The following is a 24,413-nucleotide window of genomic DNA, read 5'->3' as shown; positions in this document are numbered from 1 at the left end:
TCGGAGCCTGGCGTGCCGGAGACGTGGCCCTGCCGAAATACGCCCCTCGCTCCGGGAGTCTGAAAGAGTTAAGAGCTGGAAATGTCAGCCCGGCTCCGAGCAGGCCACAGGGGCTCCGGGGCGGGTCTTTGCCTCATAAAACATCCCCTCAGTGCCTGTGCTGAAGGAAAGCCTTCTCCATCGCCTCTCTGCCCCGCTGGGAAACGCGTGGCCCCGTTGGTCGGGCAGGGCGGGATGGACATGGACGGGCCGTCTCCTCCTGCTGCCCGCCCCGGCTTTGGGAAGGGGCAGCTCTTCATATCAGCACCAAACGCAGTCAAATTGCTTAATTTGGGCAATCTGCAGCGTATTGTGCACCAAAGACGGTTGTAATGGAGACTTAATGCCTTCTTTCGGCAGTAGACCTGTAATTAAGTTACAGAGGGTGTGTGACTGATCCTTTGAAATGGGTGAAAGAATGTGTTTCTTCAGGGTTCTGTATTTTTCTTCACCGTGTGGGATGAAGCACTTTGGATTGCAAATCCCACGAGCCCTGCAATTCCCATTTACATACGGGAAGGCTGGAGTCATGTTGGGACATCACGTAGCAGGTTTTGTGGCAGAGCAATCGGTCTAGCAGCCACCAAATTTTGTGTCAGGAATCCCCGAGAGGACGGTTTATCACGACGTTGTCCGGAGATGGGTGTTAGTCCTGGATGTTTTCCCGTGCTGGTGTGGGAAGGGTTCTCGCACCTGGATTTGCCCGTGCTTGCTGAACAGTCCCGTGCTTGAGGAGAGCTCAGAACCAGATCTGCAACGTCTGTACACGAATAAAACAGTTAAAGATGCAACTTGGCGAGTCGGGCTCCTTCAGGCCCGGGAAGGAGGGCTGAGCATCACTTTTTATTGTGCTTCTCTTTTGGTTTAACCTCTAGAGGGGATTTCAGCTCTCAGAAGGGCCGAATAATGAGAGCTGGTAACGTTGCGGTAGGGCTGAACGCCTTTTTTTCCCCCGCTACTGGTAACAGAAACGAGCTAATGTCCTGGTGACAGGAAGACGTCTTTGGGGGAAGGTGGGGAGGGGGAAGAGGAAGACGAACCTGAAATCTTAAATGGCTTTTGATTGCCATGAAGTGCTCCGGCAGACAATCGCTGGGATTACCACACTGACAAAGCATCCTGGGGAGCTGAATCGCTGGCACAGCGAGCGAAACGGGAAGCTGCTCGCAAGGCTTTCCCGGGGTGGCAGCGTGTGCAGAGCCTTGATACCGCTGAAAGGAATTAGGGATTCAGGGGCTGAATACCTCCGCGCTGCCGCGGCTCAAAGGCCATTGACGGGCAGAGCTAAAAGGGGCCAGAGCGGAAAGCATTCGCTGATCCTCGCTGCTGTGAATCCACATAGGGTCTAACAAGAGGGGAAGCAATCCACTTCCTGAACATCAATCACGAGCAAAATGACCACTGCAAGGCAAAGCGGGCCTGCTGGATTTCCAGGAGCCGCCGGCCCTTTGAAACAGTCGTGCTTTTGTAGTCTGCGAGGCAGAGAAATAAGCTTCAGATCTCCAGGTTGTTTTTTTTTTGCAGGGCGGATTCGTAGCTTCGGCGGTGATTGCATCTGACAGCCAGGTTAGAGGAGCTTCCCTTCGAGAAGGCCGGCGAAATGCGGCTGCAGAAACTGCGGTGTCACATCAAAGGGCGCGAAATAGCCAGGAAAAGAGCAGTGCAGGAAGGAGTTAAAGTACGGCTGGGGTTCAGGGAAAGTGCAGCACTATGTGCTAATGGCTTTGCAGTTGAGGGGAGTTGTCCTGAAAGAGCTACAGGAAGGAGAGGCAATAAGGGCTAAGCAGCCTCCCGCAAGATTTAAGCCTGCTGTCTCAAGAACAGAAATACCGAGCAGTTAACCCTTTTTTCTTTCCTTTTTTTTTTTTTTTTTGTTTTGCATAGCAACTAGATTTCCAGGGAAGCCCGAAAGGAGAGCGGCGGTGCGAATGCCGCCGATGGCTGGGTGTCAGAGGTTGGCATCCGACACCGCGCCTGCCTTGCCCGTGGCGGTGTGACTGCCCGGTGTCCCTGCAGGAACAGAGCCATGGTATTTCCCGGTTCGGGACGGTCCCCACGGCACCACGAAGTGCCACAAACCCCCTCTCTCGAGCTCGAGGGGTGGCTCCGTTTTGGACGCGCTGCCCCAGGGGAGGCAGGCTGCGCCGGAGTCTCAATACCCGAGCGCTTGGAGGAGGCGAGGTGAGAGGCAGCCAGGAGGATTTGGGGTCTCACGGCGTGGGTATTATCTGTCTAAGCCCGCTCTAGCTGCTGCTGGCCTATAATGCAAACCACATTTTCATGCTTCCTTTCAGTTCAGAACCTAGGGCTAGCTGTCGGGTGGTGGCTGTGGGGTTTTCTGGTCACTAGCGAGGTGGGAAGATGGATTGCGGAGTGTGCGTTCACACCTCCTGGGAGAATTCACGTGCACTGACTTTGAACATCGTGACGGAGCTATACGTGTTTTGCTCAGCATATCAGCAGTGCCACAGGAGAATTCTGTGTGTCCTGCTCCTGTGTCATCTGGCACAAAGATGACGTACCTGGGCTTTCCTAGCAGGAAACAGGATTTTTTCCTAACATTTCTGAGAATGTTCATGGGACAGAAGGACACAAATCAAGTAGGATCGACTGGTGCATGGGGGATGTGGAGAAATTAAGTTGCCTGCAGGGGATGGATCCCTTTTTGTCCCTTCTTCCACGAGGAAAATCCGTGCGTACCCAGGGACAGAAACCTGGCATCTCATTAATTCAAAGGACTTTAAGGAACTGTGGAAGCTGCGTAGGTTCTCTGTTAAATCCCCCTGTAGCAAATCTTGGTGGAAAGATGGGACTTGGGCTTTTGAAGAACAATTGTGCAAAGCTACCACTAATTAAACATGAAGTTTGCTTGAAATGTGTGTCTGAGAAGCAAGTCCTGTAGGTCCCTTATCGCGCTGAGTTCTTCACAAATAACGATTTTCTTCAGGTTAATTACACAAGATGACCATTTCTGCAAACTTAAAGGGATTTCTCTGGTCTCTTCTAAGGGAGGTTCCCAAACTGCGCGGACAAAAGCAAAACACATTTTTCTGTAATTGTCTCTAATTCGGGTCTCTACAAAGGGGGCACTGTCTGCGTAAGGTAGCAGGCTGTTTCTGCCAAGTCTGCAGAGCTGAGGATAAAGCAAGGTAATTCAAATAAATAATAAACACTATGGAAATTGAAGGTACAACTTTCCAGATCCGTGCTGCTCCAAGCTGTGCTTTTATAGCTTACTTTTAAATGAAGAAATTACTTACGACAGCGCTCAGAAGCTATAGTAGTGGTCACCTTTTCTAATAGATGTGTATATATTTTTTAGAACTATCTTTGTGCACGCAGTGTGCTGTAGTGCACAGCTACCTGTAAGAGCTCTGTCAAAGTCTTTGCATCCAGTTTGCTGGTGATTTGCTCAGACGAAGGTGCACATGGGATATCCCAGCTGTTATCCAGCCACTTAAGGGACGATAAAATTGACTTGTTAGCCAACAACATTGGAACAGTCCCAACATCCTCTGCTAAGAGGTTTCTTCTACGGAAGCGTTGCCTAATTTTTATGTGTACATGTTTGTTTAAATTGCATTTTAATTTCTCTTGTCGGTGCTGGCTTCTAGTTTGTTGGAGTTGTGTGCCCAGTGCACCGAGAGAAACCAGGTCGCACATGTCCCGCGTGTTTCCAGCGCTGCTCCTAGGCAGGTAACAGAGAGCCTTGCTGTCCTGATTCATGCACGTCCTCCCGTTTAACCGAGCCGATTCAGATTACACCAAGGAAATAAGCTTGGGAGCTGCCTGGTTTTTAAATGACCGGCGCAGTGCACGTATCGGTTGTGTTCAGAACCTGATATTTCTCTCTGGACCGGGTTGAGCACGGCAGGACCTGAAGCTGGCCGAGGCCACCAGCGGTGACTGCAGTGGAGGCGACCACTGCAGGAGTCTGGTGGCAGAGACACCGGGGCTGCAGTTCCTTTAAACAACCGAGGGTGACCCAGGAATCCACGGGAGGGGAGGGAGGGTGCCAGGTTTCTCTAAAAATATTTTATTTTTTTCTTATTACTGTCATCAAACGTGGAACTCATCTGCAGATGCATTCTGCAAATCTTCCCTTGGAGAAGCCTTGGCCAGAAGAGCAGTATCAGCCGGTGGGAGCGAGTGCCGAAGCAGGAAGGTGGTGCTTTGAGAGCAGGGCTCTGTCAAGGAGCCCAGCAGGTCAGGTTGCTGCCCATAACCTGAGATCGGAGACGGGGAACTGAGCTAAAGATGGGAGGGCTGGCAAGAAATTCAGCCGGTAACACGTGGATCTGCAGCATCGCTTGTGGCCGAGCCAGGTCTGCCTCTTTGCAGTGTCAGAGAAAAAAAAGCAGCTTTGATCCGAATTCATCCCAGCATTTACCAGTCCTCGATCCTGCTGGTGGCTGGGGCCAGAAGGATGTGCTTACAGCGACCTTACAGTCTGTGGTTCTGCTTCTTTCCCTAGGTGCAGTAACGTTTCCTGAACAAATTGTTCTTTTTGTATTCTTTCCCTAAAAAGGGGACGCACGAAGCAGCGAGCTGTGGCTTGGGCACGAGGAGCAGCCCGTGGCGGCTCCCATTGTCTGAGCCTCGGAGGAGCAGCGCTCACGCTGCCACAGACGCTCGGGCAGTTTGTTGGTGGGGGAGCACATTTCATCTGTCCGGGTTCCAACATACGCTGGGGACGTAAATTCCCAGCGAGTCATCTTGAGCTGGGAATTGTGCTGCCGCAGGAAACGAACGGGGGCTTCGTCGGGCCGAGGCAGCGCTGGTCTTGGGGTTATTTCTGCGCTGGGCTCCTGTTTTAGCATGAAACTGAACTGTGGACCGGGTCCAAGAAAAGATTGGGCCAAACTGGCCCTGAGCCAAGGGGCTTAAGGCAGCGGGAGGGCTGGAAATCAAATCTGCCAGGGTTTACGGACGTACATGCGTTTTGTTCCCCCTCCGTTGAATGGGGGCTCTGTCCCGACAATGCTCCAGCGGGTCCCCAGGGGAGGGGAGCTGGGGAGAGAGCTGGGAGGAAATTTAAACCGGGAACCAACACAAGGCGGGGAGGCAAATAAATACATAAATAAAAGCGAAGACCACTGCTGGAGAGGCCAGAAAAGACATAAAACTTGGGCTGGCAGAAGCCATCCCACGTTGTCTGTGGCTCCCAGCCCTTACAAAGGCAGATCTTTCAGGGTATCGGGGGCATTAAAAATGAGAGATTGAAGTTGGAACGCATCGAGAACCTGCTTTTTGGGGAAGAAGCCTGTACATTTAGATCATGCGCTGCTATGGGAAGAACGATTTTCCACGTAGCCTTTTCGTTTGAACCCCGGTATTTGTATGCAAGGGGGGGGGGCTGTCAAAATAAACAGTAAAACTTAGTCTTGTTTTAAAAGGGGCAGTTTTCAGTGCTTTGCCAGAACGTAACCGTAAGCAGGAGCACCACGCGTTAATTACATCACCGATGATTAAAGGCCTCATCACCTCTGTTGGGAAGTCATCAGGAATGTTTCCATTGACTTCACCGTGTGCTCTTGTGGGACGTCGGGATCTAAACTTTTCCAGCAGAACACTACCCCTATGAGTAAGAAATCCAGAAGACAAAGCTTTTAAAGTAATTGTATGATATTTGTTACACAAAGCTGGGGCAGTGTGTAACTGTTAAGGTGTCAGAGTCGATGTTCAGTCCCGATTAAATGCTTCTGCATTTCCCAGGCAAACCGAAGGTTTAATTTTTCTGAAATATTTTTAGATTTCCAAGTCGGTGCGGGAGCTAATTCTGTCGATTTTTGAATTGCACATGGTTTGCGCTGCCCAAAATCTGCTCAGCTTTTGGCAAGGAAGCCGTGCTGGGAGGCATCTGGTGAAAGTGACAGTGATGCATGGGAGGTGCTGTGTCCTTCACCTCGAGGGTGCTTCCACGTTGGGCTCCGAATGCAGATGAGACTCTGAGCAAAGTCACCAAACGTAACGAGAAAATATTCTCCTATCCCTATAAAAAGGGGTAAAACCTGTCCATTATCAATGAAAATAGTTTTCTGTACGTTCCTGTGAAGGACACCTAAACTCTGTTTTCTCGAAGTTAGAACTGGAGGAAATGGCTCTGAAAGCTCAAAGTTCGTATTTTTTTAGGGCAAAAAGGGTTACATGACTGGAAGTCCTCCCCGGAGGAGGCTGAGTTTTCTGCCGTCTGTCTTGCGGAGCAGTCCCGCGGCTCTTCCTGCCGTGTCAACGCGGTCCCCGCGCGGATGGGCCGGGTTTGGCAGAGCCGAGCACCAAGGTGCGGAGCAGATGTCGCCGTGCTGCTTCGTGCCGAGCAGGCTCCTCTTCTGGGGACCTGCCTCCTGCTAAAATCCGGCCCGAAGCGTGAGGAGAGCCGCTGGACGTGCCGCAGCTCACCACTTGGGTTACGTGCTCTCCATCAACGTCCTAGGTCTGCTTTTACACCAGTCCTTTGCTGGCATAGAGCCTTTTGGGGTTATTGTTCCTGGGGTTCTCCAGTGGCTGCAAACAACCAGGAGCATTTCCCGAAGCCTTGCAGCACCTGGAGGAGCCGCCCTTCGCTTGCTTTCCCACAGGATCCTGGCCCTTGACAAGTTCACGTGAAATTTAGTGGCTCTTTACTCCTTGGAAGTCAGTACTTCTGAACGTGTATTTGAGCTTTGGGGGGTGCTTAGGGGAGGTGGGAGGTGGATATGATGCTGAAGAGCTTGCAGGGAAGCTTTTGAGGCATTAAACCCGGTCGTATGAGTCGTTGGCCTGTCTTGGTTCCCTTCAGCTTTGCTGTTAGACCAACACCAAGTACGTGTAAGAAACCCTGCCCACCACTACTGAACTGCTCTTATTGTATTTTTTTACAGCTACAGCTGCAAAAGCGGTGCTCAGGTGCTTGCCTTGTCAGATGTTTTTGCGTGTTAAGCCAGTTGCTCGGGGTGCAATGCGAGTGTCCTTGTTTGCATGGGAAAAAAAAATAACCCTTCGAGGCGTTCAAAAAGAAAATTTGTAAAGCAAATGAGGTGCAGCTCTGAGTTCTCTCTGCTGGGTAGCGCTTTCTGCCTGCCTCTGTTTGCATGCTCAATTAGTTCTCGTTGTCTTTTGCAACCTAGAACCTGGTCCAAAACCATTCCTGGCAAGGTCGAGTTCTTCTCCAGCGAGGGTTCGGACACCTCCATTCCCATCCCCATCGTGCCGCTTCCAGGGGTGGATGACTCTTACCCACCCCAGAAGAAATCGTTCATGATGCTCAAATACATGCATGACCACTACTTGGACAAATACGAATGGTTCATGAGAGCCGACGACGACGTTTACATCAAAGGGGACAAACTGGAGAACTTCCTGAGGAGTCTGAACAGCAGCGAGCCCCTCTTTCTCGGGCAGACCGGCCTGGGCACCACGGAGGAGATGGGGAAGCTGGCGCTGGAGCCGGGCGAGAACTTCTGCATGGGGGGCCCCGGGGTGATCATGAGCCGGGAGGTGCTGCGCAGGATGGTGCCCCACATTGGCGAGTGCCTGCGGGAGATGTACACCACCCACGAGGACGTGGAGGTGGGGAGATGCGTGCGGAGGTTCGCGGGAGTGCAGTGCGTTTGGTCCTACGAGGTAAGGACGAGGGGGCGGCGGACGAGGGGGGTGTTTTGGGGGAGGGAGAGGCTGGCAGCAGGGGATTGCTGCCGCAGGGCCGTGCAGAAGCGGCTCCGGGGCTCGCCTCCCTTTGCCACCTGACGGTCCCAGCCGTACGGTTTGTACACTCTCGTTTCTTACAAGCGCCGCCCCAGGAGAGACCTACACGAACTTGGAAGCGGGGAGGGAAGCGGAGGCCAATTAGGCACGCCGGGGTGGTGGGAGGAACGTTCGGCGCTCATAACGGGTATCTTTATTTAGACACAAAGGGAATAAACCTAAATCAAAGTGGCCACAGGTCCCTGCAGTCCTGACTGCTCAAGCCGTCTTTCTTTTAGCTGGTTGTGTCCCAGTGTCAGCGTGCAAAATCGAGGCTCCCAGTGCCGCGGTTCAAACGTGCCAGGCTGACAGATGTTTGCCTTGACAGTGGCAGTTTTTCCCACCCCACAGCCGCTGCAGAGATGTCTCATCGGTGCTGGCACCGTCACGCAGCCCCGTCCTGCGCCCGCCCGCCCGCCGCGCGGCTCCTTGATGTCAGCAGAGCCAAGCCACTGCTCTTACACCGAAACTCCCGCTCTGCCCACGCGGTTGTGGCTGCGGAGTTGGCACCTCGAGGGGGGAAAAAAAACCCAAGAGTCCCCAGGCTGCTTTCGGCAGTGTTTCTGCCGCAGCTTCCTGCTGCTGCGGGGTGCCGGGGCCGGCGGCTCCTCCGAGGGGCGAGGAGGGGTTCTGCTGCCCCGCTCCTCTGCGCCCTTTGAAGTGAGCCCTGGGTGTTTACAGACTGTCTGATCGAAACCACCTGCTGGGCTCGAGCTGCGCTTCCTAACGCTCCTCCCAGGGAAAACGCCGGGGGTTTCGCTGAGAGAGGAGAGAGGAGGTGAGAGCAGAAGAGAGAGCGAACAGTTTATCTTTTTATGCAAGCGTTTACGGCCAGCATACAACCGCTGCTTTGTGCTTCTGGGAGACGTGGTAAAGAGAGGGAGATTTCTGTCTGCGTGACGGAGGAGCCGTGGTCGCGGACGCCGACGGGTGCTGCTGCTGCCTCGCTCTTACCAGCAGCGACTCGTGTTGAACTCTTGATGTGTTTACTGAATCCTCTGCCCCCGAGAGCTCTTGCTTCGTTTCAGTTCACAGTTCGGTGACAGGAAGGCCGCTGTGGAAGGGGAAGGAGGGTTCCAGCTGCAGTAATTTATTCCTATCTGTCGGTCCTGAGGGCTTGCTGGACTACCAGCCGCTCTCCACATTCCCAGCTTACCGACCTGGAACTGGTTTATGCAGTGCCAGTGTCGTGGTTAGCCCTTAGCAGGAAGTCAGTAACGTTTTTTCCACCGTTTTTGGCAGCATAAAATTTTCACTCTAGCCGTTCCGAATCGGAATAACTTTCCTTGTGAATGCCTCTCCCATGGGGCATTTGCGAGCTTACTGCGGGCCAGCACCTGGGCTCTGCTGAGACTGCCAAAGACCCCTTGGAGTCAATCCGACCCCATTTGGGCTTGAAATAACTAATGATGGCAAACAACTGCACTAGGAATGATGTCTGACAGGGTGAGGTTGGGCTTTTCCTCAAAATCAGTTTCGTTTGGTCAGCCACTGTTCAATTATCCGTAGTGCTGGGTGCTCCCAAGTGCCGTGAAGTCCTTTCGTGCAAAGACGTGAGATGCCAAAGCTCTGCTGCTTGGGAGGGAAGGAGGACGCTGGGTGGTAAAAGCACGCCTCTTCTGCGACGAGCAGCCCTGCTCTCATCCAGTCGAGGGTTTTCAGCTGAAAAACCTGTCATCTTTCCGTTTTTTCGGTGTGGTCCTCTCACTGCCCAGACGACTTGATTAAATGCGCCTAGTATTTTATTTAAGATGAACCAATAGCCGTGCGAAATAACACAGCTGCCCTAACAGCTGTGGTAGGAGAAGCTCGGGGTAAAAGCGACGTTTTCCGTGCCTCGTACGTTCCCAAATGTCAACTAACAGGCGGCTGTGAGCGCGGTGCAAGGCGTTGTGTTTCAGTGAGCTTCTGGTGGAGCAAAGAGTTGGTCTGCACCAGGGCACGGCGTCCTTCACAGCTCCCACCGAAAGGGAAGCGGCTGCAGCGCGAGGTTCAGCAGGCAGAGCTGCTTCGGCCTCACAAAATCCCAACCCAGACAACCCGAATTTCCCCCTCTCATCCTGCACGTCCCATTGAGCAGCACCAGCGAGGAGCTCACGTCTCCGGCCGCAGTCACCCCCAGCTCCCTGCTCCCACCCGTAGCGCCTCGGACACGCGGAGCCCTGCAGGACCTCGCTTTGGGTGGTTTTCTTTTTTTCCCCTGTGCTGTTCTTGCCGTGGGCGCTGTGCCCGGAGGCATTTTACTCATCTCCATGACTGTCACTGCCCCCTTTCTCTGACTTCAGGATCCCACAATGTCCTCACTGTGCTGCTCATCTCCACTGGCTCGTTCCCTGGGGTTGTGCCCAAGCGCAGCTCCAGCCCTGGCTCTGTGTTTCTCTGCTCTCAGCAGGCTGTCTCAAAACCCTCTTTTTCCCCCCTTCCTGTGTTTCTGTCGCTTCGCTGCTCTCCACGGTGCCTCGCGGAGCACTTCATTAGCGGCACCGCTTATTTCAGGGCTTGTAAGGGTTTGCTCGTGCTCTTCCTGCTGTCAGGGGCTTTTCAGTAAATACAGCAGAAAGAACTGACGCCGCGATTCTTCGGGCTTCCTGCTTCACCCCGCCCCAGAAGAGATGCCACAAAAATAACAGGCAGGTTTGGGGAGAACTGAAACTCCCCTGCGTCCGCAGCGCATCAGGAGCAGTGGATGGATTTTAGGCTCCTGGGGCCAGGCTCGTAGCCGTGGCCCTACAGGAGACGGGTCGGGTGAGTCACGGATGAGACATACCTCTTAAAATGTTCTGTGTGGCGAGGGGTTGTCATCGTCGTGAAAACAAAACCGAGGCAGCCGCGGCCGCTTGACAGATAGCTCCAAAACTCGGCCCTCCGTGGGGTGGAGCAGACAAAGCTGTGGACTTCGTGCAGCACGCTGGGAGGAAAAAGTCATGAAAAGAACGGAGCTGTGAAGTATGTGAGGAGTGCAGACGGGAGCTTCGTGCTTTGGGGCGATGCACGGTGCGGGCCTTCCTCCTGCAGGGGAGGAAAGGCTTGTGCTGAGCTCGCTAGGAAGTGACTCTGCACTTCTAGGGAATATTGGTGTTCCGGACATCTGGTGCTTTTCCTTAGCAGCAGTTTACATACTCAAGCCTCCTTCTTTCGTAGCTCACCCAGCTGCACAGACCCCAGGGGTGCTGGAGGTGTGCGTTGTCGCGCGCTGCGGCGCTGTGCCACGCGCTGCCCTGCTTGCTCAGCCTGAGGACGCCTTTCAGGGTTGGGGACAGCGTCTGGTTTGTCATTTAAACAGTCCCAGCGTGTTCGTGGTCTGCTTTCATTTTGAGTTTAGCGTTTCCTTTAAACGCGTCTGAGTTACGGAGCTGTTGTCCTGCAGCTCAGTGTTATTTCGATCTTGTTTGTCTCGTTTTAAGACGCGGTGTTCAATATCCTCAGCATCAGAGTGCTGATAACTTTAACACAAGCCCTTTGTAGCGGCCAGAAATCGAGGTGGTGCTGATACGCACCCCGTTCATCTCTTCGGCGTTAAAACCCATCCGACACGCGTTGCTTTCAGGTGAGCCCAGCAGCTTCGCTTCCTGCCCTGCGGTGGAAACAGCCGGACCCAGCGAGCAGCTCGCGCTCCGCCTGCGCCGCCTCTGGTTTTCCTTCTCCTCTGGCTGAGGCAGTGACAGAAAGGAGGAACACAGCAGTAAGGGGGGTACGGAGGGGGAAGTGCTTTCCTCCACACCGCCACCAAATGCTCTTAAACCTCCAGAAGCGAGATTTTTTTTATGTGTATGGTACAAATGGCAAAAAGGGTCGTGACAAAGGGAGCGAGCGCAGCAGGGAAGAGCAGCCCGAGCCTCTGGGCGTCGGCTGGGGGAGAAGCAGGGTGGTGGTGACTGCGGGTACTGGGGGGCTCCTGGGAGAAGGGTGGGTTCGAATTAGCGTTTTGTGCGGTCTTTCATCTGCAGTAATTGAAGATAATTGCTGCTCTGAAATCCACTGAAGTTAGGAGAGCCCTTAAAGTGCGCCTCGGATCTGCCAAGTACGTTGGCAGCGCCGGAACGTGCTGCTTCTGGAAGGGACTCTGCCCTGAGCAAAACTCAAGTTTAGGGTTGTACGAAATAATCCGAATGACGTTCAGAAATGCCTTCTGTTCCTTCCAGAAACCTGCGATGTGAGCTGCAAGTGTGAGAGAGAGGGAGGATGCAGGCCTGCCCGCTGTTTTAGGGTGGATGTTTGTAAATGGACCTTTCTCAAGCGCTCGATTTCATCTTTGAAGCGCTTCAGAGGTGTCTGCTTGGCTTCAGAATGAGAAGTGGGTGGCTGTTTGTCCTGGGGGAGTGCACGAACAGAGCCTGAGCTCCGTGAGGGTGGTGAGCAGCGGTTCCTTGTCAGGGCACGCAGGTAGGAATAGAGGAGAGCCTTATCCGGGCAGGGGGGGTGATGCCTGGGCAGACTGAAATACCTGCCCGATGTGACAGGCAGTCTGTGGCTGCAGGGGGGGAGGCAGCGAGGTACGGCCACGGGGCTCTAATTTTAGTGGCGGTGTTTGCTCAGGAGAAGGGCAGGGAGGTCACAGGAGGGAGCAGCCGGGGTTGGCGAAGCCAAGGCGTGGGCTGGGAGGATTCGGGATAGGAGGAGAGACCTCAGATCTGCGCCCAAGTCCTGACCGAGCTCTTTCACTTCAGAAAATAATTACGTATTTGAGAAACAAATATTTCAGAGGGGAGGAACTGACTTGACACCACTAGGTCGTTGCTGACTGACCTCTGAACTCAGGTTGGTAAAGGCTTTTTGTGTGTTGTGGGGATCAAGACCTGCTCTGTATCGAGCTCCGAGCATCATACTGGGGTCACTTGAGCCTGGATCTCGCTGACTTTCTGCCAGCCCTCGGTTTGAAAGGGGAGGGCTGCGTGATTCGGGCTTCCATGTGCCTTGCGAGCTGGAGGTGCTGCTTGGGACTGACCCATTTCTTGTGAGCACAGAGGCAGCGAGCGTGTTTCTGGCGAGCTGGCTGGCTTGCTGCAGTGCCCGCGCTGGGGGCTGCGTGATGCTGTAGTGCAGACACCAAGGAGGCTTCCCCCATGAAGCCAGAAAACAGAAATATTGCTTTTTTTTCCCCGTTATTGGCTTTTCGAAGTGCAGTAGTTCTGCTAGGAGTCAGGATCCGTCAGCCTGCCGAGTTAGGTGGCTGTCTGGCTTAGTTCTTATCGTGAGGACAAGCCAGCGAAGGCTAATCCGGATCAAGAACCCCGCTGTAATACCTCGTCATCCCGCTTGCTTAATTAAGGCGCACGGAGGATGCGTGGGGCTGTGAGTTCGTTCAGCTGAGCAGCCGTGGGGACAGGAGGGAGGGGAATCGGAGCCCAGAAGCTTCCCAGAGGATTTTTCCCTTGTGAGCTGGCTGCAGGGCTGCCCCGTTTCTGCAGGGTGGGCGCCCGCTTTGTGGCCCGCCGGCGCTGCGAGGCACAGCGGGAGGAGAACATCCTTCCTCCGCCCCTAAGGAGCTCGCCGGCGACTTGGCGCTGTAATCCCAGAGCCGCACAACGCCTGTCGTGAGCGAATCCCACCTGCCTGGAGACCTTGAAAGGGCACGGGGAGATTCAGCCTCTGGTGGGTTATAACCCAGCGGTACCCGTGTGGGCAGCTGGCTCCCGTTACGCTTTGAGCTGGCCGCTTCCACGTTAGTTAGTGCTTATCTCTGTGTATAAAAGGCCAGGGTGGGGTGGAAGAACAAACCTCTTCGGGCTTCCCTCCGCATAAACAAAATCTCGGCGAAATGCCCCAGGTGACAAGACAGGGGGAAAAAAAAAAAGTTAAAAAAAAATTGACTTTCTCACTTGCAGTGGACACGAAGCGGCTTCAGCTGGGGCTCTTGGCCTGGGAGAGTTTCCCCTCTATAAGCGGAGGGTAACAGTGGCCTGGATGCTTTGGGGGCGAGGTGTGTGTAAACCTGGGGGAGAATACCTGCTTTTCTCCCCTCGGGCTGCTCCGGCCCAGCTGGGTGAGCAGCTTAAAGCACCGCCAGCACGGAGGTGTCAGAGCCTGCGAGGCAGGGAGAGAAAAGCCAGGCTTGTGTGGCGATGGGAAAGGAAAACAAGGTGGGGAAGGGGCTCGATGTGAACTGCCTGAGGTCACCGAAGGGGTGGCAGAAACGCCTCCAGCTCCCGTGCTTCCAGTGCTGGCTGCACCGTGCTTGGTATTTGGGGGAATACTTAGGTTTTTTAATAAAAGCGATCAAATTATTGCAAAGAAACAAAAGGTGGATCTTTTAAATGGATGGATACGATGGGTGTTGATATAATATCTATTTTTACTTGGATAAAAAACAGTTTACCGTAAAGCATCATTTTCTTTTGCACTCAGAGTGAAGGAGCCCAGATCGTTATCCAGAGCTGCTCTAGGCACTGCTTGCAGCCAGCCGTGTAGCATCAGCCTGCTTCGAAGGCTTTTCTTAGTGCTTTGGGGGGAAAATAACACCCAGTGGGCTGCCGCTGCTTCGATGCAGCACTCTGTGAGCGCTTCCCCGTGCTTGGTGGGCTGGGGCAGCCCCTTCCTGAGCCGCCAGCTCACCGCGCTGGCAGTCACAGGTCTGCTGCTGGGGAGAGCTCCCAAAACCAGGGCAGCCCCCATCTCGGCCCAGGAACTGCTGATTCCTGTTCTCTTTCCACATTTCCTCCTCCGAAAGCCACCGTCGGGTGCTGCCGAGGCAGGCGGCGAGGCTCAGCGTCGGCTCTGGGATGGCTGGCGCTTCGCGGATGGCCCTGGAGAAGGTGCAGGAGGACAGCCCGCAGGTTTCGCTCGGGCCTCTGCCTGTGTCTGACGGCTCTGCGGGCGGCGTGCGCCATCCTCCTGCAGCCTGTGCCCTGTGCCGCCGGAGGATTAATTGCTCGGCATCTGCCTAACCTCATTTCCTGTAGAAACCTCCCTGCCGGAGACCTGCTGCTGTTGTTTTGCCTTCCAAACCCATCCGATTTGGAAAAAAAAGAACTCGGTTCTACTTTGCTGGGCTGTTGCACCGTCCTTGATGGATCGCTGAAATGCTTAGAACACGTTAGCACTAATTTCCTGTGTTAAAGCTTATCTGGGCTCCTGGCGGTGCGAACTTTCATGGTTATCAGCTGGAGACCTCTTAAAATCTTGCCAGAAATCCTGCTTGCCCAAAGGGTGGGGATTATCTTCCAACAAAATGACCTTTATGTGGCACGGAGAAGTTGGGAACATAATTGGGAGGGCCGGGGGGACCGACCGGTGGTGATTTCTTAGATCCTGAAATTCTGGGTAGGAAGCATGTTTGGGGTCCCCGCAGAACCGAAAGTTCAGCGCTGGTTGGTTTCTAAACCCCACTCCTGAAAGTGGGTTTCCGCTGCTTCCCTCAGTGAAAGCAAGGCAGTCGTCAGCGATGATCTCAGCCGCATTTTGAGCAAGTTCAAAATATTGCTGCAGTAGGGAAGCAGAAGTTGTGGCAGATTTTTATCGGTGGGATGCTCGAGAATGGGTTCAGCCTCATGCCGGGGCCTTGCACCTTGTGTGGTGATGACGGTGGCTTCAGAAAAAGTCAAAAGCTTGAGTGTAATTTAAATTGCTGCTGGTGGCCCCAAATGCTTCTTAAGACCTTTTGAACTGGAAATCTCCTTATCCGCCTGTACAACGTCCGTGCCGCACTGCGTACCGTGATGAGGAGCCCTGTGGACGGAGGAAGGCCCCCGCAGCGAGCTCTTTTCCAGCCCAGCAGGTTCCCTGCGCCCAGGTAAGCTCTGCAGGCTGCACGGCGCCCTTGGAGCGGAGATGCTGTGCATCTCGTGACGTCCTGGCGACGTTGCTGGGGCTGCGTTTTGTGTCCGCTCCGGCGTGCGGCTGAGAGCACGTCAGGGCAGGATGGAGCCCCAGGTGATGATGCAGGGCTGTGAGGTGCAGCTCCTGGACCTCGTACTTCAGAGGAATTAACTCAGAAAGATGGCTGGGAGAAGGCACGACGTGCTCTCGTGTAACCACGGAGCACGGGTAGGGTCGTGCCCACTGCATCTGAACTCCATGCAAGGCTCTGGGGTTAATCCTCCCTACTGAATGGCTTTGGGGAGCTCCAGCTGAGAGCTGTGTTTTTGCTCTTGGAAGCTGCCTTCGGAAGCATCTGGCGCTCTTCGGGGATTAAGCACAGGTTCTTAGACAGAGGTTAGGATTAGCAAGGAAGGAAGCAGGAGCCCACAGTTTGGGCTCAGGCAGCAGTTCCTTAGGAAGCAGGATGATGGTAGCAGAAGAGCTGCTTGCGGGTCCCAGAGTGCTCCTGTCCTCTTCTCCCTGCTGGCACAAGGAGGGAAGCACAGCGAGGAAACACCAAGAAACCCCAACCATGGACTGTGACCATGCTCGGCCCTTGTGGGTGGCTTGGAGAGGCACGGGGCTGGTGGTGGAAGCTCGCTGCCTGCTCCTCCCCACGGCTGCTGCCTCAGCTCGGTGCCACCGGTGAGAAAAGGGCGCTGAGAATCGCAGCGGAGCGTTAAGGAAGGTTCCTCTGCTCATAAGCCTTCAATGGGTTTAATTACTTGGCAGTAACTTCTTTAAACCGTATTTGAGTTGAAGCTAAATGTTTTGGCTGGTTATGTCACCGCTGTATTAGCGAGGAATGCAGGAGAGAGTGCTAGTTTGTATTAACGGAGCTGCCTTAATCCTTCGTAGCCGTGCTTTTTAACGTGTTGCTGTCTTACAGGGAGAGAAAACATTTGCCCATGAGACAGCAGAGCTCGCTCCTCAGCGTTTCTGCGTAAGGCAAATGTTCTTTGTCCTTAATAAGGACTAAGAAAGTTCTCGGTAGTGGGTGTCCATAATTAATGGTCAGCGTGCATGAGTGCTGGGTGGCCAACTGTCTGCATCTGAGGTCTGGCTTTTTGTAAATACTTTTTCCTACAATCCTCCTCCATTTATGGGTGGGTTGGAAGCCTGACCCCATTTTTAGTGGTTCCATACAGCCTTCAGCCCCGATGTTTCCCTAACAATGGCCCTGTTGGCCTGGGGTGACTCCAGCACGCACACCTCTCGCGTTCGCCGTCCAGGTCAGCAAAAGTTTTCTTGTGAGCACGCGTATCTTTGCTGTCCTGACAAGAGAGAAATTTGTTTAACCTTCTCACGGATGATTTGTTAAGAAACCTCACCCTTACCTTGCCTTACATGTTTGTTTAACCTTATCAGAGCTTACTGAGCTGACATGCTCGGTTTTATATCCTTCTCCTGTTGAAGACACTTCCTAACATCTTTGGCCAAGGGGAACTTCATTAAAGACAAAAAAAAGCAAAAACCAACCAAGAGACAGTAGCGGGTTTAATCTTCACAAAGCAGCAGGGCTTTTGCCTCCCTGGGAATATTACGAAGCTGTGACTTTTCCAGATTTTGAGCAGAGCGATTTTTTTGTGACTTTTCCAAATAATCTTTCTCCCCCTTCTCTGGCTCCTTGGCATTGAAACCGTGCTGCAGTCGCCGCGAGAGCCTCCTGCAGCTGCGTGTCGCCTCGCCGCTGCGTTGCAACGGGCCCAGCTGCAAGCGGAGCCACCTCCGATCCCGTGGAATAACGTGAGCAGCCGAGTCCCGACGTCTGCTGCTGGTATCGTCACCGCTGCGTGCGCTTGTCCGGGGGAGAAAGCGTCCACGTGGCTCCTTATCTGTTCCGGGCCAAAAATAACACCGCGGCTCCTGCGGCCTCAAAGAACGAGCCTGGTCTCGGAGCGGGGGACTAGGGTGAAGGTGAAAAGGATAACTGATGGGGTAAAAGGCAGGACTGGGGGCCTGAGGGTTAGGATGGCAGGGCTCAGGACCGCGGGGACGAGTCCCTGCTGACCCGCAGCTCTGCCCTCCCTGTGCCACGCAGCGCGGGTTTGCTGCGGGAGGAAGATGAGAGGTGAGGGCAGTGTCACCTCCGTGCCGTCGCGGCACGGCTCCCCACGGACCCCCGCGGGGCTCTGCAGGTCGTGTCTGCGTCCCGCCATCTGCCCTCGCGGCTCCCGGGGCGGAGGAAGCGTGAAACGCGCGGCCCCGCTCGCTCGGCTAGGTGGTCGGGGACAGAAAATGCCTTGTTCCCCGTCAGCCCGCACAAAGGCTGCTTTATAGGCGCTTGGCCGTACGTCTGCCGAGGTGCCTCAGCCTGCTAGCAGTGGTTGCTGCTGGAGGTATGCAGGCGCTGGGGCTGCGATGGACAGGGGGATGTTGTTCGCGCGCTGCCTCCCCTTCCTTCTGAGGGCAGGGAGCCGCGCGGCGGCCCGGTGCTCGTGGTGATGGAGCGGTGCCTCGGAGGCTTTCCCTGCGAAAGCAGGACTGGAACCCTCCCGTCACACGCGTGGGGACGGACCTGGCCCGAAACGCAGCCTGCGCCAGTGTGGAGGGACCCCTGTCCCCAGCAGGGCACGTCCCAGCTGGAAGGGATCCCCGGCTTCGTAAAGTTTTTGATTTTCTTTGCAGCCTCTGGATCGCTTTCCCCCCCGTCTTTCCCCTCCCCAGCTTCTTGCCCCGTCTGCCCGAAGTCATTTTTCTCCTGTCCGTGTCCTCGTGCTGATTTCACACAGAGGCTTGGCTGCAACCAGCCCTGCCCCGAAACGCACACTCATCGTTTGAAACCTAGGGGAGGGAGCGAAGGGAGAGAGGCGGCGTCGGCTGGCGGAGCCCTGCTAAGTGCTCGCTCTCTGAAGTTCGCCTCCTTTGGCTTTTAGGCATCTTCACAGTTTGCCATCTCCTGCCTCCTGTGTTTGGTTTTCTTTGCCTTTTTTTTTGTTTTTAACCCCCCAAAGCTAGCTGACAGCCCTCCAGTTCCGTTCCCAAATAGCATTCTCATGCTGTCACCGCTGGCTCTGGGACTCGAGGGAGAGCTTGGGTGGAAAAACAGCTTCTCATCGAATTACCAAGAGAAGGATCTCATGGGATGAAGGAAGAGCACAGGAGGGACGTGCCCTGTTTCCCATTAAGCTCTTTCCCTTTAACATTTTCTTGTGCTCCAGTAGCATGGATAAATATTGAAAACTGGAAGCTGAATGTGTCAAAAGGTGCCATGGGGCAGGTCCGGGGTACGAGCCACCGCCGGCTCTGTGTCCTTCGAGAGCGGCAGCTCTGCCCTGGGGACGTGTGCCCCCACTTGCTCTGTCCTCTGGGGACTGTGGTGCTCTCGCTGAAGGTTGCTTGGGCTTTGAAGACGCATTTAAGCTTTCTGCCGCCTCTCTCACAAGCGGGTGAGAAATTACTTTTCGACTTAATTTCAGACTGGCTGTCGTTCTCAAGCAAGCCTGGAGAAGCGCGGTTTTGACCTTGCTGGCGGGGAAAACTTGGAGGAACCAGATTTCCCAGGACGCTGAGGGAGGATTCTTAGGTCTAGAATCCTGTGCTTCGGCATCAAAGCGCCTGCAAACCTTCCCGTGCCCCCTCGGTGGAAGGAGAGCTCTCCTGCACGGCACAGGGTTATCCCCGGGGCACCGCAGGAGGAACCGTCAGGGCAAGGTGGGGAGTCCAGGAGGTCCTGGCCCGGTGTCCCGCAGCCAAACCACACCTCCCCTCCCCTCCTGCACCAGTCACTTCAATTAAAATTCCACCGTCAGGGCCGAAGTGAGGGCAGGCAGGAGCAGACTTGTTTTCGGGAGGGAGGACTGAATTTTCTGCCGGAATGGGCCTTTTCTCAGGGTGAGCTCAGGAAATGCTCCCCCCCCACCTCCTCCACCGGTTCGGTGCAGAAAAGCCACAGGTCGAAATTGCAAAAAATAATCAGCATTGTCTGCTTCGGATCCCAGAGGGCATCAAAGAGCGAACGAATTGAGGAGCCCTGCAGGGACAAAGCTGCGGTTCTCCGGCAGCCTCTCTGAACCAGAGCCCAGGGCACTCATTGAAGGCAATTTGTTAATGAAGATCGGGGGAGCCGAGCAGGAGAAGAGATCCCCCCCGGCACCGGGAGCAGCGTGCAGGGTTGGGGAGCAACCTCCTGGAGGTGAAAGGTGGCGAAAGCAAGAGAGCCAGAGCGAAACCCAGGGGGGTCGTAGCGCGGTGGAGTCTGAGAAATTCCAAATATTCTAAACAGAGGTCCCATGAGCAGAGATACGAGGGAACCAAATTCCTTTGGCGTTTGCAACGTCAGGCTGGCTGAAGTAGCCGCTCTTGTGCAATGCTCTGCTGGATGGTTACTGAGCAAACGCTGCTCCTTCTGCGGCTCACGGCAAACCAATTTGTTTCCAGCCACCCGTGTAAAGCAGGTAGCTGTGGCACGGGTGCTCATGTGCAAAGGGTCAGCGCAGCGACACGAGTTGAGGTTGGAAGTGCTGGAGGGTGGAGGAGAAGCAGGCTTGCAGTTCCTGAGCAAACTGTCTCGTTGAGGAGTGTGAAGACGAGGCAGACCTTCACGGCCCCCTAGTTGCCGGCGGTTTCTCCGGTAAGAATGCAGGAGCTGGGCAGGTGTGGGGGGGAAAGGCAGAGGAGGACAGAGACGAGCTTTCAGAAAGGAAATCGGTCTCAAAAAAAAATTGAGTAAAGAGCAAAATGTTACAAGGTGCGAGTTCGGGAACAACCTGCTGTTTGCCCTGGCTCGCGCTGTGACACGGCTCTAATCCTCAGAGCCGGATGTCATATCTGATGGGCCGCAATGGTCTCGTTCTTTCTAGACGTAGAACTCCCCTGTGTCTGTCTCCCCTAGGCGAGGAGGAATACCTGCCAGGGAAGCAATGCTCTCTGATTCTCAGCTGCTTTGGCACGCCAGCAGAACCATCCTGCGCTAAAGTGATGCCGCAGGGACGTGTTCTGGCGTGGCAGCCGAGCTCAATCGAAGGGGGAGCGCTCGGGCACCTGCCTGGTGGCCAGCACAGACGAAGCGCCGAGCAGCCTGCGTCGTAGCTGGTATCGTTTCATGCCTCGTTACCGTGCTAAACAGTCAGCTCTTCGTTCAGAACCGAGGTCTGAAAGTGACTTCTGAGAGCGCGTTTTCTTCCCGGCCAAGCAGAGGGTGTGCAGCGAAGAACAGTGGCTTGGATTTTGTTTTTCTTCGGTAGCCAACATAACGTCACTGGTTGTCTTTGTGCCTGTGTCTCTTTGTGTGGTGGGGCAGAACAGCCGTGTCCAGCTCGGGGTCGGTGCCAGTTTCATCAATATGATGATTATACGCAGAAGAAAGGAGCTGCAGTGGTTCTCGTGGTGTTTCAGAGGTAAATAATAGGGAAATATGGCCATCTCTTGATATTCTGGTTCGGCTCCACAGGTTGCTGTGCACTGTGCTGGAAAGTCCCCCTTTTCTTGTAACCCTGCGTGCTCATGCACTCTGTGGTTGGCTAAAGTAAACGTTCCCATCCTCGTGTGTGCTGGGCTATAACAGAACCGCTGTAAAATACTCCAGACCCCGGTCCTGAGCGTTGCTGCATGGATAATGCCGTCATGTTTTTCTTTATTTTTAAATCCTAAGGGTCGCTGCAGTCCTTTCTACGCCAGCCTTTGGGAACCAGACCACAGCTATAACTTTGAAACTTGGAAATACCCGTGCAGCCTCAGTCCTGCGTCCCACACCAGACAATAATGAGCGCTGAAAGCTAAACTGAGCCCATTGATATGGTGATGATCAGTACTTTTCTCTTTCTGATTAACATTCAACCTGTGTCTTCTATAACGTTTCGAACAAGCCATGGGATTGTCCATTCTTCTTCGATCCAGTTGCCCGGTGGATTCGAGCCCATCCTGCCAGGGAAGTTGCTGGCGCCGTGTCCCGTTAGGGCGGTATCCCTGTTGGCCTGGGATGCAGTTTTGGGTGATAAGTGTGATCCAGTTGGGGTTGTTTTCACTTCCCCACGAGTGAACCTGTGACAGACGGACGGCGGAGCGAGGTCCTTCTGTGTTTGACCCGTTGCAATCCCGTGCGGGTTGCTGCGTCCCCGCGTGTCGCGCAGGAAATGCCGGGGGCCGTGAGCTGCAGCCCTCGCTTGGGAAAGCTCCGGGGCCAGGAGATTTTAGGAGAGGCGCGGTAAATGGCCGGACGCCACGCGGTTCTTTGGGGAGCGATAAGCGAGCGAGAATAGACGCAGATATTTTTAATGGGGTTTTAATGTAAATCTAATGCAGTTTAGGCAAGCAGCCTGGTAAAGGGAGAGCTTCTTGCCTGCACTCTAGGGGAGCTTTTATTCCTGGGCAGCCTCTTGGTAAAGCCGGATGCTCCGGATCCCCCTGGGCTCTCACCAGCGGGTCCCTGGGGTGGTGGATAAGCTGTCTTGTTGCTCTTGGCCATAGGAAGGTGTCTGTAAGTCACCAGCCCTTGGCAGTTGTCCTCTGGGGAGTGGGAACTCGGCCGTGGCGGGCTGGCGGCCCTCCCAGGTGTAAGGCACAGCGAGGGAGGAAAGGGGAAGGAGGAGGATCCATGCCATGAGGGCAAACGCTTGGTCGGAGGTCAGAGCTGGGAGGTGTTCGGGTGCTAGGACAGCCTGGGAAACTCAGATGTCTCAGGAATTGGGAGGTTTGTAAGAGCTGAAGGTGAATGAAGATGGAAGGGCCCACGGAGGGCACTGGGGCACGACCGCCCGTGGGCTTTGAGTTCCAAACCAGAGCTGTTGGCAGCTCGCAGGGCTTCGTCGGGCGGGCGAATCCCTGCCTGCCCAAACCAGAGCCCTCTGGGCAGAACGGGAGCCTGGAGAGGTGACGGGTCGCTCCGGCTTGTTTCTCTGTCTTCTGTTTGTGGGGGCGTGCTAGAACGACGGAGGATTTGCACGTGTGTGTGTGTGTGCTGTGTCTGTATTCCCCTGAAGGAGAAGGCACAGTGGAGATGCTCTGCCAGCACAGAACTGAGGAGACCAGAGGCAAAATAGCAGATGGGGGGGCTAACCCAAGCTTTATTCCTCTCTCTGCAGCGAAATAACCTTGGTTGATGCAGGTCCGTTGTAACTCTCACCCCCTCAGCAAGCTGCTGGAGGAACCTGCTGGCAGCGTCTCCAGGTAACAGCGGCAAGCAGGCGATGCTGACAGGATTTCACTTACCACACGTGAAATACATGAAATGCCCGCGGGATGGCTGCAAGCAGGCGGCTGGAGGAGAGGCCAGCGGGCAGCTCTCTGCGCCGGGGCAGCACCTCGGCTTCCCGGCACCCTCCATCGACACAGCTCGGGATGAGGGCTTTTTTCTTGTCCTTTCTTTCTCTGTTTTTTAACCGATTTCTAGGAAATGCAAGATGAAGTGGGCTTTGTTTGGACCCTCCCCAGCAGACACTTTATCACGCCGGCGAGGCGGCGCTGGGTGACGCAGCACAGAGGCAGACTTGTTGCTCGCTGCAACCGCTGCTGCCTTCACAGCCGGAGAGAGCCGGGCTGCGAGCTCGCCTGAAGCACTCCAGGGCTAAATCTGCTGCTAAAGCCCTTTCAGGGGAAATCCTTGTGGCAGAAGGATTTCAGGTTTATTAATTGGTCTAATTTCTCTACCGAGTGAAAGAGGTCTTAAATCATTCCGATAGTGAGGAGTCAGGTCCAGGTAAATTTATATTTAATGAGATAACATTATAATGAAAGAGAACGTTTTAGCTGTACAGAAATGTCTTAGTAAATGCCTTTCACAGTCCTAAAATGGAGTAAAGTTCTTTTTTTTCTCTTGCATTTTCTTTTTTTTTTCTTCCCCCTCTGGGCAAAACCTTGCTGAACGCGTCTGGACAGTGAAATGTTCTTTTGTAGGGATGAACTCACGATCTCCGAGGTTACATTTGCTCTGAAAGGTGTTTGCACACAATAAAGCACTTTTATACGTGACATTTACTGCATTATAGCAGCTAGCTTTAAAAATAGCATTTTGGGAAGGCTTCATTTCACATGAAGTGTACGTACCCTGAGCTTCCTCTTTAAAACGTCAGTGCCACTTGACAAAGCCCCTTAACACCTTCCTCGCCGCTGCTGCCTGTCCCTTCCCAGGAGTGCTGTGTGGGGTGTCTGGGGGTGCTGTGTGGGGTGTCCAGGGGTGCTTTGTGGGGTGTCCGTGAGCTCCGTATCAATTCTTGCTGGTCGGAGCTTGGGAACTGCCCGTGGTCCCTCTGGTCCAGGTGTGTGTTGTCGTGCACTCCTCAGGTTGTGCGTAATCCCCCCTTGCTGCAGGGGGGTCTCCGGTTTGTAGCTCGCTGCAGAAGTTGGGGAGAACTTCACCCAAATAGAAGCCAACACACGGCTTTTCTCAGCACCTCTCTCCCAGCGGATGCCTATGCATATTGCCATTTTTTTCAGTTCCTCATATCTGTTCGAGAGCATCACCATTAGTACTTTACCTGCACAGAGTAAGTACAGCACAGCAGCACTCTATGTAGCGAGAGGCTGTTTGTCTTTTCTGGCTCCTCTCGGTGCATTTAGTGGCTTTTTTCCCTCTCTCTTTCTTTCTTTTCTCTTACAGATAGGTTTTGGCCACTGCTTTTCAAATTGTTCAAATTTCCGTCTTCAGTATCTGAGGCTAGCCACTGAAGCTGTCTTGCTTTTAATGCTGTTCAGGATGTGTCTTTTTTTTTAAATTTTTTTTTCTTTCTTTCTTCAGTCAAGTCTACAAAGAATACTCTGTTTTATGTGCTTTATATGTATGATTTCTTCTTAAAGGACAACTCATTTCCTCTACTTTAGAGGTATTTTCTTAAATCTGTCACTTCCTGTCTCTTTCTTGGCTGTCTGATTTGCCAGTTTTTTACATTTTTTTATAACTGTTCCACTCATTAACTTCT

General features: G+C 54.0%; 1 protein-coding gene and 1 long non-coding RNA gene across 2 annotated transcripts in view; both read left to right on the top strand.

Annotated features, from left to right (window-relative positions):
* Nucleotides 1–24,413, top strand: part of CHSY1 (chondroitin sulfate synthase 1) — a 66,621-nt gene that overhangs the window by 1,175 nt on the left and 41,033 nt on the right. The window contains exon 2 of the mRNA XM_040569687.1: nt 7,146–7,641. Within this exon, the coding sequence (XP_040425621.1) occupies nt 7,146–7,641 (496 nt within the window). The remainder of the gene's footprint in view (nt 1–7,145; nt 7,642–24,413) is intronic.
* LOC121075928 lies at nt 13,667–23,282 on the top strand. The gene is made up of 2 exons (XR_005823249.1): nt 13,667–20,131; nt 22,581–23,282. It is a non-coding gene; the product is annotated as an uncharacterized LOC121075928 (long non-coding RNA).

The sequence above is a fragment of the Cygnus olor genome, chromosome 11, assembly GCF_009769625.2.
Source record: "Cygnus olor isolate bCygOlo1 chromosome 11, bCygOlo1.pri.v2, whole genome shotgun sequence".
NCBI lineage: Eukaryota > Metazoa > Chordata > Aves > Anseriformes > Anatidae > Cygnus > Cygnus olor.
Note: the sequence above shows the minus strand (reverse complement) of the source record. Positions and strands in the feature narration are given on the sequence as shown.